The following is a 15,033-nucleotide window of genomic DNA, read 5'->3' as shown; positions in this document are numbered from 1 at the left end:
TCTGCGCATGCGCCGCGTTGGCACATGCGTTTTACGCGTGCGCGTAAGACCTTGACTACTGCGCATATGCGTGTGCGCAACTGCAGAATACGTTTGCGCCTGCACGTTTAATGTATAACGGATGGTGTAAGCTAAAATTATCTAATTATCTATTTCAGTTAATGTTAATGATTGCATTGTTCCTTAATCTTCAAATTGGATCCCGCTTATTATTTTTTGCAGACTGTAAGAGCAATTTTATAAAAGTAAACTTGAACTTTCGATTATGTCAAATAGAATTTCCGATTCTGGAGCTTCCAAAGGATCTACAAAACGAAAGTATGTTTCGATGTCCAACAAACAAAAAGTGGAATTGCTGCAAAAAAATGGATAAAGACATGAAGAATGTGACAGAGAGGTTAGTGAAAACGAAAAAATTTCGATTGACAAGTTAGTCGGTATTCTCGGCACAGCAATTAACGGGACTTGAACAGCTTTGTAACTGAACAAGAAATTATGTCTTTTTATAGAATTAAAGAGAAAGTATTATCACATAAAATGAAGCAACTTAAACAACTTACATTGAGAGAAATGTTTAATAAAGTAAACAAATAAATATTAAGCTTTTTTTTTTTTGTAAATTTTGATACCCTTTAGATCATAATTGTTCTTTATTTCCTAAATTACGGTTTCATATTTTTAATTTTAGAATTTCTGCATGCCATCTTACGAGATTTAAACTGATGATCTATAATCTGGAAAAATCGATAATCCGGAATCGCCGAAGTCCCGACGAGTCCGGATTAACGACTTTTGACTGTACAAATGTTTAGCAATAAGATAAATAGCATGCATGCCAAGAAATATATGGCAGTTCTTTTACAAAACATTTTTTGCTGTCTTTTTGACAAAAAAATGTGCAAGGATATCTTTGCTATCTCCAACACCCCCGCCAAAAAAAGGGTAATCAAAATTAATTCTGTGAACATAAAATGAAAATTTTTTAGAATGTAAAGGAACTTTTTTGACAGACTGCAGATCGAAAAGTAAAATTATAAATGTATATCGCTTCTGATTATGCCAAGCCATAAAGGGCTGTCAACAAATATTTTCTCATGGCACTCAGCTTCCTTCAGAATGAAGGGGAAGACTACTTTATGTTACTGCTAGTCCAAGATTTTACTTTGCAATCTTAGGTGAAGATCTTCAGTCTTTTACTCTATAGTTTTTTGCTTCAAATGATTTTTTGCCTTTTTCCTGAGTTTCTAATTACAAAACACTCTAATGACATGAAGATCTGGACTATGTATTAAAATACTGATTAGTGGAACTCTGACAATTTGATAAAGAAACTTTTCACAAAATGGCTTAATTAATATGGCTAATATAACAATTTTACTCCATTTCAAACTTTTAAAATAGACAGCATGCTAAAAATTAGGAAAATGCTGAGAATAGAATTTAAACATTCATTGCTGAAAAATTATATTTACAGAAATATTTATTATAAATATGTACATGCAGCTATACCTTATTTTATAAAGATCAAGAATTTTTCATCTGAAAATAAGAATTTCATTTTAAAAACTAAAAAGTTATACAAATTTTCCACTAAATAAGCAATAATTACAGGTGGCATATCATCACCATGGCAATTTCATCTGAGGCAAAACATAAATTAATAGTTAATTACATTTGAACTTTATGAATTCTCCTTCACTAGTTACTCTAATAATAAATCAGTTCATATAAGTGAAATATTCTTGTATAAATAAATAAATATATGTACAATATTAAAAAAAGGTAAAGTACGAATATATAAAATGTAAAGACAGCAGATAGATGGGAGATAAAAAAAAAAAGTATTATTATATTATCATCATTACATGAAGAAAAAATATTACCAAACATAATATAAGTCTATCCAACTGTATGACATGGCATTTCCATATTAAATCATTTAATGCGTCAATATACTGCAAAAGAAAATATATATATATAAATGCAGCAATGTATAGACACAACAAATCACAGTTAAGCTTGCTAAATTTGAAGATTGTAAAAAAAAAAGGGGGGGTTCAGATTTTAAATTACGTCCAAAGGGACTTTTTTTAACATTTTCTGTGTTACCTTTATTTATTAAATATCATGTTCTTCGCACTTAAACCATGAAATTCAGTTCAAGAGCAATATCGCAAAATAATTTTAAATCGAGCATATCTTTAGAATTTCCGATACACAGTCTTACGCGCTGGAGATAATTTTTTTTTTTTTTCTGTACAACGTTGCTACTGCTCACTTTGAAATCCTTGAGTTTGTTAATAAAAAATTTTTTAAAGTTTTACAAAATATGAAATCGATAATAAAACAGATTCCAAATTTCAAATTTGGGCTTCCAGATGCCTAAATTCGCAGTAGGATTACGTCATTCAAAATTTGATGGCTCTAGGTTCTGTAGTTTCATCACGATGAGAGAAACATACATACATTTATGCAGATTCTTCACTATTTAATTTCTTCAAATATAATACAGGGCGATAAGGTGGCAACAGTTTGAAAAGTGAAACGGACATTCAGAGTGATTCAACACATAATCGCAAAATGCAAACAATAGTCCCTCAGGGACAAAGCCCCTTTTGGACAACACAACTTTTTGAAAACAAAAACAAAACCAAATAATAATAAAATAAAAAAAAAATAAAAGAAATTTAAATTAAAGATTATTTAAGGGAAAAAATTCTAAAATTCTTCTGTTTAAGGGGGAACTATAAAATTTTGTTAGCAATGGTCACAGACATACACTTCCAGTCATAAAAATATTTAAAATTAGCTAAATATTCATTTTTTAATTTAAAAATCAGTTTTGTAAAAAGTACAAAATTAAATTTTTCTAATGTTCTCCCATCCTTATAGTTAGAAAAATGTGTTACTCATTATGAAATATAAAAAATGTGACTTCCATGTGACAAAAATTGACCAAGATATTTAATTTTAAAGCTTGCAATTTTTAAGGATTTCTTAGCACCAGAAAATCAAATTTATCACACTCCTTGAGGGGTCAGGTAAATATTTTATATTAGGATAAATCAAGATTGCTTTATATCTATTTAAGTCATTCAAGGATATTCTTTTATAACTCATAAATACATAATATTCTCTCATGTATAATTTTTTATTATTCATATCTGCTTAGTTTGGGTTATCAAATGATACACTGATTGATCCATTTATTTTTTATACTACTTGATTTGGTGAAAAGCACACATAAATTAAAATAAAAATATTAAATGGACCATTGTCTGACTTTTTACAAGATAATGTCTGGCTTGTGCAGTTTTAACATGATGGTGTTCCAGCATATGAATCCCCAGAGTCCAGCAATTTTTCCAAAAGTACATTTGAAACTAATATTATTAGATATGGGATCATGAAATGGCCACCATGATAACCTGATTTAAATCCACTAGAATTTTTTTAGGGGGGGGGACTTTATATAAAGGAATCAACAAGTTGCACAGACTGCCCAATTATATACTAGCCTTGAGTGGATGTGTAACACTAATTATATTAAGATAGTTAAAGAACACTTTATTTTATGGACACAATTATGTGTAGCAACTGAAGGCAGACAATTTGAATAAATATTACACTAAAAATCATTCAACTAGTGAAACCCATATTTTCCTTATTTTATGATTTTCTTTTGAATTACAAGGATATGTTTTTCTGGATATCCACATAAATTGTGTTTTTCCCCTACAAATTATTTATCTACTTCCTGTTTTTGTTATTGTGTACTAAACTAGGATATATAAACATACCCCCCCCCCCGGATGGTGTTATTACCAATGCTTTGAATATTTGATCTTACAGCAGTTAAGAGAGTTTTTTCTATCATTTTCTGAAATAATATGTTTTGATGATTGATTATGAAAAAAAAAAATATTCCATTTAAAATTTTTATTCCAATTCCTCTTAATTTCAGACTTCTTAATTTGCTCTAAAATTTACTTAAAATTCAAATTTTTAAAAATTAAAAAATTAATCTTCTCAATAATAAAACAGCATTCATATAATAAGCATAAAGCAATTATCCTCAGATTCACTATAATATTTTTACATGACAATCTTAAGGTATTATGATACACAATTTTAACACAAATGCAATAATAGTTTAATTTTAAGCTATAAGACTGATGAAAGTATGAACTATAATTAACCTTATTAACATGTTGTCCCCCTACAGAGTTGGCAAATTCAAAGACAAGAAAATCAGCAAAAGTTCTTAAATGTGCTGAAAGGGCTCGGGCACCAATACGATCCAATATTCTAAAAGAATAGGAATATAAATTTATTTTAAAAACCATTAATAAATACTTTCAGTTAGAAATTGAAAAATACGCACTATGAAGTAAAGAAGAATTACAATAATTTACCTAAACTTGGTTATATTCGTTCATGAAAGTTAAAATTATATTATGGATTAAAATTAGATATGGATTTCTGAAAATGAACAGATTGATTTCATATATCTTACTTGTATGCTATTGTAGAAATACGATCATTGTCTAAAAGCATCTTCCACAGCAAACTAGGAGGGAAAGTTCATAAATATACTAGCAAATACACTTGAATTTCAAGTGATACAATGATATCCATATAAAAGGTACTATACAAAATGATATGGATGAAGACTGCTTGAAGAATTTTAAATTATTTACTATATTTTTAGAATTTCAAGTGATACATTGATATCCATATAAAAAGTATTATACAAAATTATATGGATGAAGACTACTTGAAGAATTTTAAATTATTTACTATATTTCTCTGAAACTTTATACAGTCAAAAGTCGTTAATTCGGACACCCATAATTCGGAATGATCTATAATCCGGACCTCGAAACTAAAAACTTTCTGTGTATGCGCCGCGTTGACACATGCGCATAGGCGTTTACGCGTGCGCGTAAGACCTTTTACGACCGCGCATATGAGTGTGCGCAAGTGCAGAATACGTTTTCGCGTGCGCGTTTTATGTATAATGAACGTATAAGCTAAAATTATCTAATTATCCATTTCAGTTAATGTTGATGATTGCGTTGTTCCTTAATTTTCGAATTGGATCCGGCTTATTATTTTTTGCAGACTGTAAGAGCAATTTTATAAAAGTAAGCTTAAACTTTCGATTATATCAAATAGAATTTCCGATATATATTTGTTAATATGTAAAGGATCTAAAGCGAAAGTATGTTTTGAAATCCGAAATCTGTTTATCAATTTCACGCTGCTCAGCGGGGGGGGGGGGGGGGTCGCCGCTGCGGGCGCGTAGTGAATTGGAAGTTGATCTGTCAGCACTATCCTTATCTTCAGCGCAAATGTTTTTATTTTATTTGGCTTATAATTCCTTACCAAATGTAGTATTTCATCTCGATATGCTCCGTCTTTGATATGATTTAAAACAAGTTCCTCGTGACTATAATTTGCTTTCGATAGCGAAGAAAGTAACAGAGGTTATTGAAAACGAAAAAATTTCGATTGACAAATTAGTCGGTGTTCTCAACACAGCAATTATAGGACTTGAACAGCGGAACTTTGTAACTGAACAAGAAATTATGTCTGTTTAATAGAATTAAAGAGAAAGTATTATCACATGAAACGAAGCAAAACTTAAACAACTTACATTGAAAGAAATGTTTAATAAAGTAAACAAATAAGTATTAAGCTTTTTCTTTTTGCAACTTTTGATACCCTTTAGATCATAATTGTTCTTTATTTCATAAATTACGGTTTCATATTTTTAATTTTAGAATTTCTGCATGCCATCTTACGAGATTTAAACTGATGATCTATAATCCGGAAATATCGAAGTCCCGACGAGTCCGGATTAACGACTTTTGACTGTACTACATAATAAGCATATAAATTTATAATTCTTATATTTCATTCAATAACAGATGAATAAAAATAATTCTTACCACAAGAAAAGAGGTGATGAGCCCTGTAGAGAGAAATGAGAAATTATATCATTCTCATTACTCATAGCTGAAAATAAAGAATTTAATGAATTAGTAATTCAGAGAAATTCAATTTGCTAATTAAAAATTACATGCATCAAAGTTGCATATTTGCAACACATAATTTCTCGAATTAATAATGAATAAAATAAGACATGTTTATTCTAATCGGAAAGTATGTCGCAATTTGCAGATTTGGTACATCAAGGTGAAAAAGATGAGTTAAATGATGATTACCAAATACACATACTAATTTTTATGCTGTAATTTTATCTAAGACATAGTTAGCACCTTTACAACTAATGCTTTAATAATTCTTTTCATCTAATTTATTTCTTTTATTGATTTTTAATAGAATGTAGGGCAATTAAGACAGACAAAGACACTATCGAGCCTTCATTATAAAATTTAAATTGGGGCTTCAATTATATAAGTGATTTCAAATGAAATTTTAAAAAGGTAATTTGAATGTTTTATTGATAAAAGAATACACAAACATCAATACAGTGATAATTGTAATAATTATAATAATTAATTAGCATTGAAAAAACAATATTTTTTGTTTTTGGAATTTCATTTTAGGAAACTGATCAATAATGTCTTCACAATATAGCCATTCAAAAAAATCTTTTTCTGTAGCAAGCATTGTTAAAGACTTCAGTCTTTCCTATCCGACTGAATTTCTTTAAATAACTTTAAACTCATCTTTAAACAGGGAAAAATCGCTGTTCTGTTGCATTACTGACATGTATAGTTGTGTAAATTCTTAACAGTATTTTGGTAATTGGAAAAAAAAAGATGCAATATTGCATTTTTTTACGGACTGGCACACATTGTTTGGACTTTGCAAATTTCCCTTTCTTGCCATTAAAATAAATTCTTTGATATGAACGTCAATCCTCATTGAATTAAACTTTTTCATTTGTATAATCCAACATATACTTTAAATCGTCAAATTCTGAAAAAATGCAACAGTTTGCTAATTTCTTAATATTGTTTTTATTTTATATGAATTTCACTATAAATTTTGCCACATATAACATACAATGGATTTAATTTAAAATCTGATGACCAACAAAACTGATATTTCTATCTGTATGGTTGTCGGGGGGGGGACACCACTTTTATTTTTTAAGAGTGTTGGTGTAAAATTTGATGTTGAAATATAGATAATGCCTCATTTTATTGCTTGATTAAATTTACCATTCAAATCATATAAAGGTACCGTGATAAATGTTTTAGCAGACTATAGAGATGGATAAATTATTACTATGGATTTATTCGATGCTTTAAACCTTGTGAGTATTTTGCTCCGAATATCAATCATTCGAACAAACTCTGATTTTCTTCTTTTTTTTTTTCTTCCCTGAATGTGTTTTGCTTTGGCTTGAATAGGAAGATGTAGCAATTTAGCTTGAGAATAATGAAAATAAGATACATTGTATTTTACTAAAATTTTTCATGGCTTTTATTACATCTGCTACATATCCAACTGCTACTTATTACACAGAGATATTTCTCTTAACAGTGATATTATGTACATTTTGCTTTACAGTAAAATTCATCTCAATATTGGAAAGTTTTAATTCTAATAACAATGAAAACATGCAACTAATAATACTATTAATAATAAGTACCAATTCTTTCTACAAAATTAAAACTTAATGTGGTTTGTAAATAACATTCAGCAACAGTATAGTCAACTAAATTAAGTGAATGTATACAGTTCTCTAAATTACTTTAATCTACCAATCACTGTAATATGTATAAAATCTGCCTGATGGCTTATTGCCCCATCTACCTTTTAATTCAAAGTACCATAGTTCGAAACTAAAGGTTTAAAATAAATGCAATTTATTAAGCTATGAACCTGAAGCCTATACAGCCTAAAAAGTTAAATATACACTAAACTCCACTACTTGTGAATAATTCAGAACACACATTCAATTACATATTCAAATATAAAAGTAACATTTCCTACTAAACCTCGGCTAACCCTGAGTGTTCATGAAGCAAAACCACCTAACTAAAGTTTAAACTGATTCTACCAAAAAGAAAGTTTAAACTGATTCTACCAAAAAGGAAATTAAATGGTGACATCAACCTATATCACCAAAAGTGCTCTCTATCTAAGGATAAAAAAGTCTTTGCTTATTTATATTTTAACAAACTTGCATTCTGATGGGAGTTGACAAAAGTGTGTGTGTGTAAGGGGGCGGGATGAATGTAAAGCCAAACTTATAACTTGGGTTAATTAACAAAAAACCTTTTAAATGTGCTGCACAATGCATATGATGTACAGTTTCATTATAATGTTTAATTCTGGTTTACAGACCTTCATATTTCTCAGGTGTCTGTTGAGTTATTGCAGCTTTTGACCTTTTCAGACTTGAGAATTTATACTTAACAAATTTAGCTGGTCAGTACCCCAATGCTTAATACAAGTAATTTATGTTAGTTTGATACCCAATTTGATAATTTATGTTAGTTTTTACAATAACAACTGCAGATGAAAATGGAAAGACAGTGAAAAACAAGCACAGTATGCATACTTGGAGTTACAATCTCCACACAGTTCATGCACACTACATACTGGAAAAAATATAACATAGTTTATTCAGTTATCAAACATAATGATATTTCTTTGTATTATTTAAAAATAATAACACTAATATTGCATATTATAAAAATTATATTAAAATTAAAAAAAATTATTGCTATTTATTTTTATTGCTTTATGCACAGAAATTGGACTTTTCTACTGTTTGTCTATGAGAACAGTACCCGTCACAGTGTCTAGCAGGTAGCGGTCACTATAGCAACAGGGCTAGTATATTTCATATAGGGGTGAACCAAGGGTTGCTTTATTGTTATTTTGTTTATGGCAACTGTTGGTTGAGGGGAAAAGAGTTTATCATTTGTCTTCAAGACACCCCTATGGAAAATAGGTCAAGGCTCATTTCTATGGCTACAGACAGCTGCAGACTAACTGGCGAGAGCTTTTCTTATGATAGATAGACTGTAAATTATGAGACCTAGACATTTGTCTAGAGGTTAATCCAACACTGTTATAAAGGAATCACTGATAAAGGTAAGTAAGTAGGTATAATTTTTTAAAAAATTTAATCCTCTTTTATTTGAACTAAAAGAGACAAGTATATCATCATTTGATGATAATCCTACTTGAATATTGAACATAACTCCTGGGACTATCATTAACTACATTTAGTTTCACAATGCAAAATTCGTTTGATTACATTAAACTCAGTTTATGTGCAAGAAGGAAGAAAGGTTTTTTAACAAGGAAATAATAAATATATTTGTGATTTTAAAAACATTTATATAAAATAGTTCAAGTACAAGCAAAAGGATCTGTATCAGAAAACATATATTAATTTTAATATTGCCTGTTTGTTTACAGATGTCAAACTCTTGATAGTCTATTGAATATTTATGACAGTCTATTGAATAACTATGATTAGAAGACTTCATTTCTAGTTATCATATTACTTCTTTCAACACCTAATTTTAAAAATTCAAACAAAACTAAATATTCTATATCATTATTATAAATTAAATTACTAACAAAACGATTTAGTTAAATGAAATAAATGAATCATAGCAAAATATTTAATTATCTATATGGTCTGAAGAATTTTATAAAAAAGTATTTAATTATCTGAAAGTACTTGCTATTCTTAAACTCTATTAAAGCCTGACACAATATTGAATTAATATTTTAATCTTGTTTCACATTCAAAATACCTGCTTAACCTTTTTGCTCCCAGCATATCATATAAGATACACTTCTATTTCCCTCTGTAAGCCCAATATATGAATGAAGTGTTACCATGGCACACTGTATTGTATATCATATATCATACACTAAAATGGAAAGTCTTATTTGAAATTTTAAAAGCAAAACAATTATTCTAGAATGTTAGGGAATTTAAATGAATGGAATATTTTGAGTGCCAACCTTGCTATTGTATGCATTATGTATGATTTTACGATAAAATTATAAAATGTGCAAAGTTAGTCAATATATTACATAGCACCTTGAAAAGTTTCACTCAATGAAGGCATTTTGATCCTTATATATAAGTATCATACTAGGTTATAATATGCAATGACCTATTTAATTTCTGGATTTTAAGTTTTCTGCTTCATTAATGCACAGAAATAATTTTAATGTATAAGCATTATTAACAGTTTACATATTATCTTAATTTTTATTTTAATTGCATAAATAAGGATTGTAGGTATAAAAACATAAGACATAAATAAAATATGTAAAAATCTAAATATTTCAATAAAAAGCAGACTATAGAGCAGGGTTTCTTAAACTGTGGGTCGCGACCCCCAAGCGAATCACAAGACCTGCAACCGAAGAAAGGGGGGTCGCCAAAAATTTTAGCAGTTTTGATATTTCTTTAACTTATCATAATAATTTTACAATTACCAAATATTTTTACACAATGTAGCTGAAAATAGATAAGACAATACAGACAAAGAAAAAAACGAAAACGTTTCGATGCATTCTTTTTATAATATAAACGTTCATTTTCTTTGCTTTACACTGGACGCTGTTATTTTGTCTGTTACTTATTTAAAATTTTCACATTGTTCTATGTCTTAAAATTAGAAATTTAAGTTAATGACCTAAAATTGCAATAGTATATTTCAGTACAAGTGAAAAAATTAACAGTTTCACTCACGCGTGCGTCAGATTTGCGCACTACTTATGGGGGATCCCACAAAATTTTTGAAAATATTATGGGGTCCTGGGGGTCACGAAAAAATATCAATGATAAAAAGGGACAACTGAAAAAACAACTGAAAAAAGTTTAAGAAACCCTGCTTTAAAGGAATCTTGAAGGAGACATGTTAGGTTTAAAAGTAAAAAGCACTTGAGTATACAAGGGAGCTTTATTCTCCCTGTAGTGGCAGTGAAAAGGTTAAATAAGAAATATTAAAAAATATCAGCTTATCTAGTTTTGTAGCTAGCAAGTTAACAAGAATTCTCCACAAAATTTTAACTTTATGCTGATGCAGAATCATAATTCTTCTGCTCTAATATACACTATTATTTTTAAAGTTTCATACACATATAGTTAGTAATAATTAGTTTCTTTAACAGCTATTATTTATAGTTTTAACATTAGGTGCAGAGAGATAGATTTCTGAATTCTACATGAATCAGCAATGCTTCTGTATTAACAAAACCACAAAAATCAGGACTGATGAAATGCATTGAAATTGATTAAGAAAAGCAGAATTTTAATCTCTTTTGTATTTCACAATTTAAATTTTTCTTTCTATGTTGACAACATGAATATTTACATAAAATATTAAAAAAAATTCTGACAATTAAAAAAAATTTTTTTTTTAAAAATCTGGATCTTGGATAAATCGGAGAAATATTTTAGATTTGTTTTATTACAGATTAAGTTAGAAATTGAAAACAAAATATTATTTTTAGGAGGTTAGGAAATGAGGAATAAATATATCTATGGCTTGAGCAAAGAAAGTCATAAAACAACACATACTTTTCCATTTTCTATATTCCTCTTCCACTGAGCGTTTTAACTGAGCTTTATTTTCTTTAGCAGCTTGATGTTGCTGGAAAAAATCAGCAAGAACACTTGGAAAACACATTAAAGTAAAACTTGACCAACTATGGGGAGTATGCTGCATAATTGTTGTTAGTATTTCCTTACACCAAGTGCCAGACAGAGATTCTGAACCTAAATAACATTTAACAACCATAAGGATGCAAAACACACACAAGCATATATACATATCCATACACAGAGTATGTTTACACCTTTTTAGAATCATTTTGATAAAGAATTAAAAAAAAAAAAAAAAAAAAAAAAATGTTTTGGAATAAAAATTTCTTGCAACAGCTTATTATTTGAAATGAAAAATACTGTCTGCTACTTTTAAATTAATTTTTCTTAGAAATATCCCTATTCCTTAATCCAAAACTATTGTAAAATGCATGGTATTAAAATTTTTAAGCGCAAATTAAGCAATATTATTAAACGGAATGGGAAAAATTGTCAATCATTACATCTACATGAAAAGAATAAACAAATACCTGAAAAAGTATATACTGCCTCTAAATAAAGCTTCTAAAGTTATATTTGTCAGTAACAAGAACAAAATCATTAATAGAAAAATCAAATGCAAAGTCTTTACATACATCTGTAGCCACAATAAATAAAATAATAAACCAAGATTTACTACTTACAAATACTAAAAAACATAATGTTCATCAGCTTTTGCCTACACATGTGGCACAACACAAAACATTTGTAGAACCCCGTATGAAAACCATTTAGTATGAGATAACTGGAAATATTTTCTGATTCTTTATGAAACATGTATTTACATGACTGCAACAAAAAAATCTGATGTGTACAACACATGACTTCCTTGTATTGGAATATTAAATTATACGCATTTTTTCTTGCATTTCATTTAAACTTATTGGATTGAATTAAATCTACTTTGCCGACAGTGCATAAACCACAATAGAATAAATGCATTCTTTAAAATTCACTCTAGTATTTGTTTACCATAGCGACACTCTGGCGCTAGATTCACTTAACAGTATTAATAATTATATAACAGTTAACGTATATATTTCGTTCATATTATAACTCATAATGCACAAAATTTATATCATTTAAAGAATAGAGTTATCTAATCATTGTCACATGTTCTATTCAAATACTATAATAAAGCTAGAATGATGTATAAAAGAAATTAAGCAAATAAAACAAAAAAGAAACAGTTTTTCACAGACGATTGAGTATTTCTCATTCAATTAATTCAGTTCTCACTTCACAAGAAGGCAAAAATACATAAAAACTCAAAATATCTATATTAAAAATTACGAAGTAAATCTTAAACACTTATTTCCTCGAAAAAATTCCAGAAAGGATTAAGCATGATTTAATTGGCAATAATAAATGAAGGTGTTATCTCTGTTGTTGCGAAGCTAAGTTTCTCTAGATTGGCAACAAATCCACTAGTCTCCTGTTTCAAATGTAAACATCAATGGCTGCCATTAAAAAAGGCTTAGCGGCAATTAAACAACTTTAAAATTGCTGATAATTCTAAAAATATTGCACACAGATTTACTAAAGGCATAATATCCTTAACCGGAAGATAAAAACAACATAATTCAATCATTTTTAAAGCAAAAAATGTACAATTTACAAACATATAAGAGTAAAGAAACTGAGATCACTGAGCAGGGTAACAGAGTGATATATATATAAATATATTTATATACGTTTGGTGCGGCCAATTGCACCCAAAATACGAGGTGCACATCTACATGTTATAGCAGTCCTATATACAAAATTTCAACTTTCTGAGGCTACTCGTTTTTGAGTTATGCGAGATACGTACGTATGCACGAACGTACATACGTACATATGTTTGTACAGACGCCACGAAAAATTCTCTTCAGAATTAATTTTAAAGCAGTTTTATAACTTTTTTGAAGGAAAAGAGTATTTTATTCTGTCCTTATGCACAGATATCACGCAAAAACATTGTTAAATTGCATTCAATAGCAGTCAAAATGGACATTTTCATTGAAATATGCTGCCTGAAACTTTTCGCGATTACAATACTTCCTTTTTACTTTGCACAAGGAAGTAAAAAGGTTCATTTATTATCAAAAATGAAGGGACGAAAAACAGCATGAACCAGATTCCTTCAATGTAAAGAAAGTTTCAGTCAATGATTGTCACATTCAGAAAAGAATTTATGATTCTTTTACAGTGGAAAATTAAACATTAAGTGGGTGGAAAAAAATGCTAAAATCAACTCAACATATTATCAAGAGAGAGTTTTATGTCTGATATTTAACCCCTTAACTGCCGCGGGCGTATATACGCCTTGCTCAGCTGATGCGTTAACTGCCCCAGGCGTATATATACGTCCTTCCAAACTGCTATCATTTGCTTTGCGCTGCTACACCTAAAATTATTCGCAAAGTTAACGCATCGGCTGCGCATCTGGGGCAGTTAACGCATCGGCTGAACAAGGCGTATATATACGCCCGCGGCAGTTAAGGGGTTAAAGAAGAAATTCCATTTGTTTAGTCTAATTTTCAAAGAATGAAACTTCATCAAGACAAATGCACAAGTCATACATCAAAAAGTACCACTGCAATCCTTGAAAAAATGAAGACTGATACAGGTAGTTCATACATATCTTTTTGGCATACTTCTATAAAGTACTTTGACACTTTTAACTATGGAGTATTTTGCTTTTGGTCTCTTGCAAAAAGCTCTTTCTAAACACAAACCCACCATGATTAATGGAATCTGGAAAGTAGTAGAAGAAGAATGGAAATCAGTACCCCTGGAAATCTTACAAAAAGTTTGTAGCTTTGAGGTCCGAATTATAGATCATTCCGAATTATGGACGTCCGGATTAAAGACTTTTGACTGTATTAGGGTACAAACACGAGCACATTATAGATTGTTATCAAAGGCAGCGATCTAAGTGAGTTTGATTGGCACTGACTACTGGCACTCACAAAGTCAGATGTTCAATTTCAATAAAACCTAACTGCTGGGCATGTTGAGAGGTATTGACAAAGTGTTCTGTGCCTTGAATGCGAAGAAAAACAAAGTAAATCATAGTAAATGTGCCTGTAAACCAGTGACTGAAGTGTGAGGTGCCTGGTGACTGACATATCGTATCAACAGCAAAAAGTGCAACCTTATATCAGATTATGACAGATTTTGAAACAGATACTTCATGTAGTGTCTACAAAAGGATTGTTTGTCAGTAATTGCCACAACTTGGTTATACAGCTTACAACTACTTCAAGTTTCACCGCTAATGAGAAGATATCAACTGATGTGGCTGCAGTTTGCCAAATCGCACCGTCACTGGAAGGAAGAAGACAGGAAACTTCTCACAAGTTTAATAAATAATTGTGATCCAGCTGCTGCAAGCAAATGACAGTTCATGCATGGGATAAACCATAGAGTGCATAAGTGGCATA

At 29.6% G+C, this 15,033-nt stretch overlaps 1 protein-coding gene across 3 annotated transcripts in view; it reads right to left on the bottom strand.

Moving 5' to 3' along the window:
- The window catches only part of MED23 (mediator complex subunit 23), a 117,187-nt gene that overhangs the window by 40,027 nt on the left and 62,127 nt on the right, over positions 1–15,033 (bottom strand). For all 3 annotated transcript variants that reach the window (XR_015041768.1, XM_085819207.1, XM_085819208.1), the window contains exons 18-22: positions 11,543–11,740; positions 5,955–6,021; positions 4,517–4,570; positions 4,200–4,308; positions 1,884–1,955 (exon numbers count right to left, since the gene is read on the bottom strand). Coding sequence is in view for 2 of the 3 variants with exons in the window: in XM_085819207.1 (XP_085675333.1) it covers positions 1,884–1,955; positions 4,200–4,308; positions 4,517–4,570; positions 5,955–6,021; positions 11,543–11,740 (500 nt within the window). In the remaining variant the exon portion in view is untranslated. The remainder of the gene's footprint in view (positions 1–1,883; positions 1,956–4,199; positions 4,309–4,516; positions 4,571–5,954; positions 6,022–11,542; positions 11,741–15,033) is intronic.

Source organism: Stegodyphus dumicola, chromosome 6, assembly GCF_044657685.1.
Source record: "Stegodyphus dumicola isolate Sdum_Otavi_A_Nest chromosome 6, ASM4465768v1".
NCBI classification, from domain to species: domain Eukaryota; kingdom Metazoa; phylum Arthropoda; class Arachnida; order Araneae; family Eresidae; genus Stegodyphus; species Stegodyphus dumicola.
Note: the sequence above shows the minus strand (reverse complement) of the source record. Positions and strands in the feature narration are given on the sequence as shown.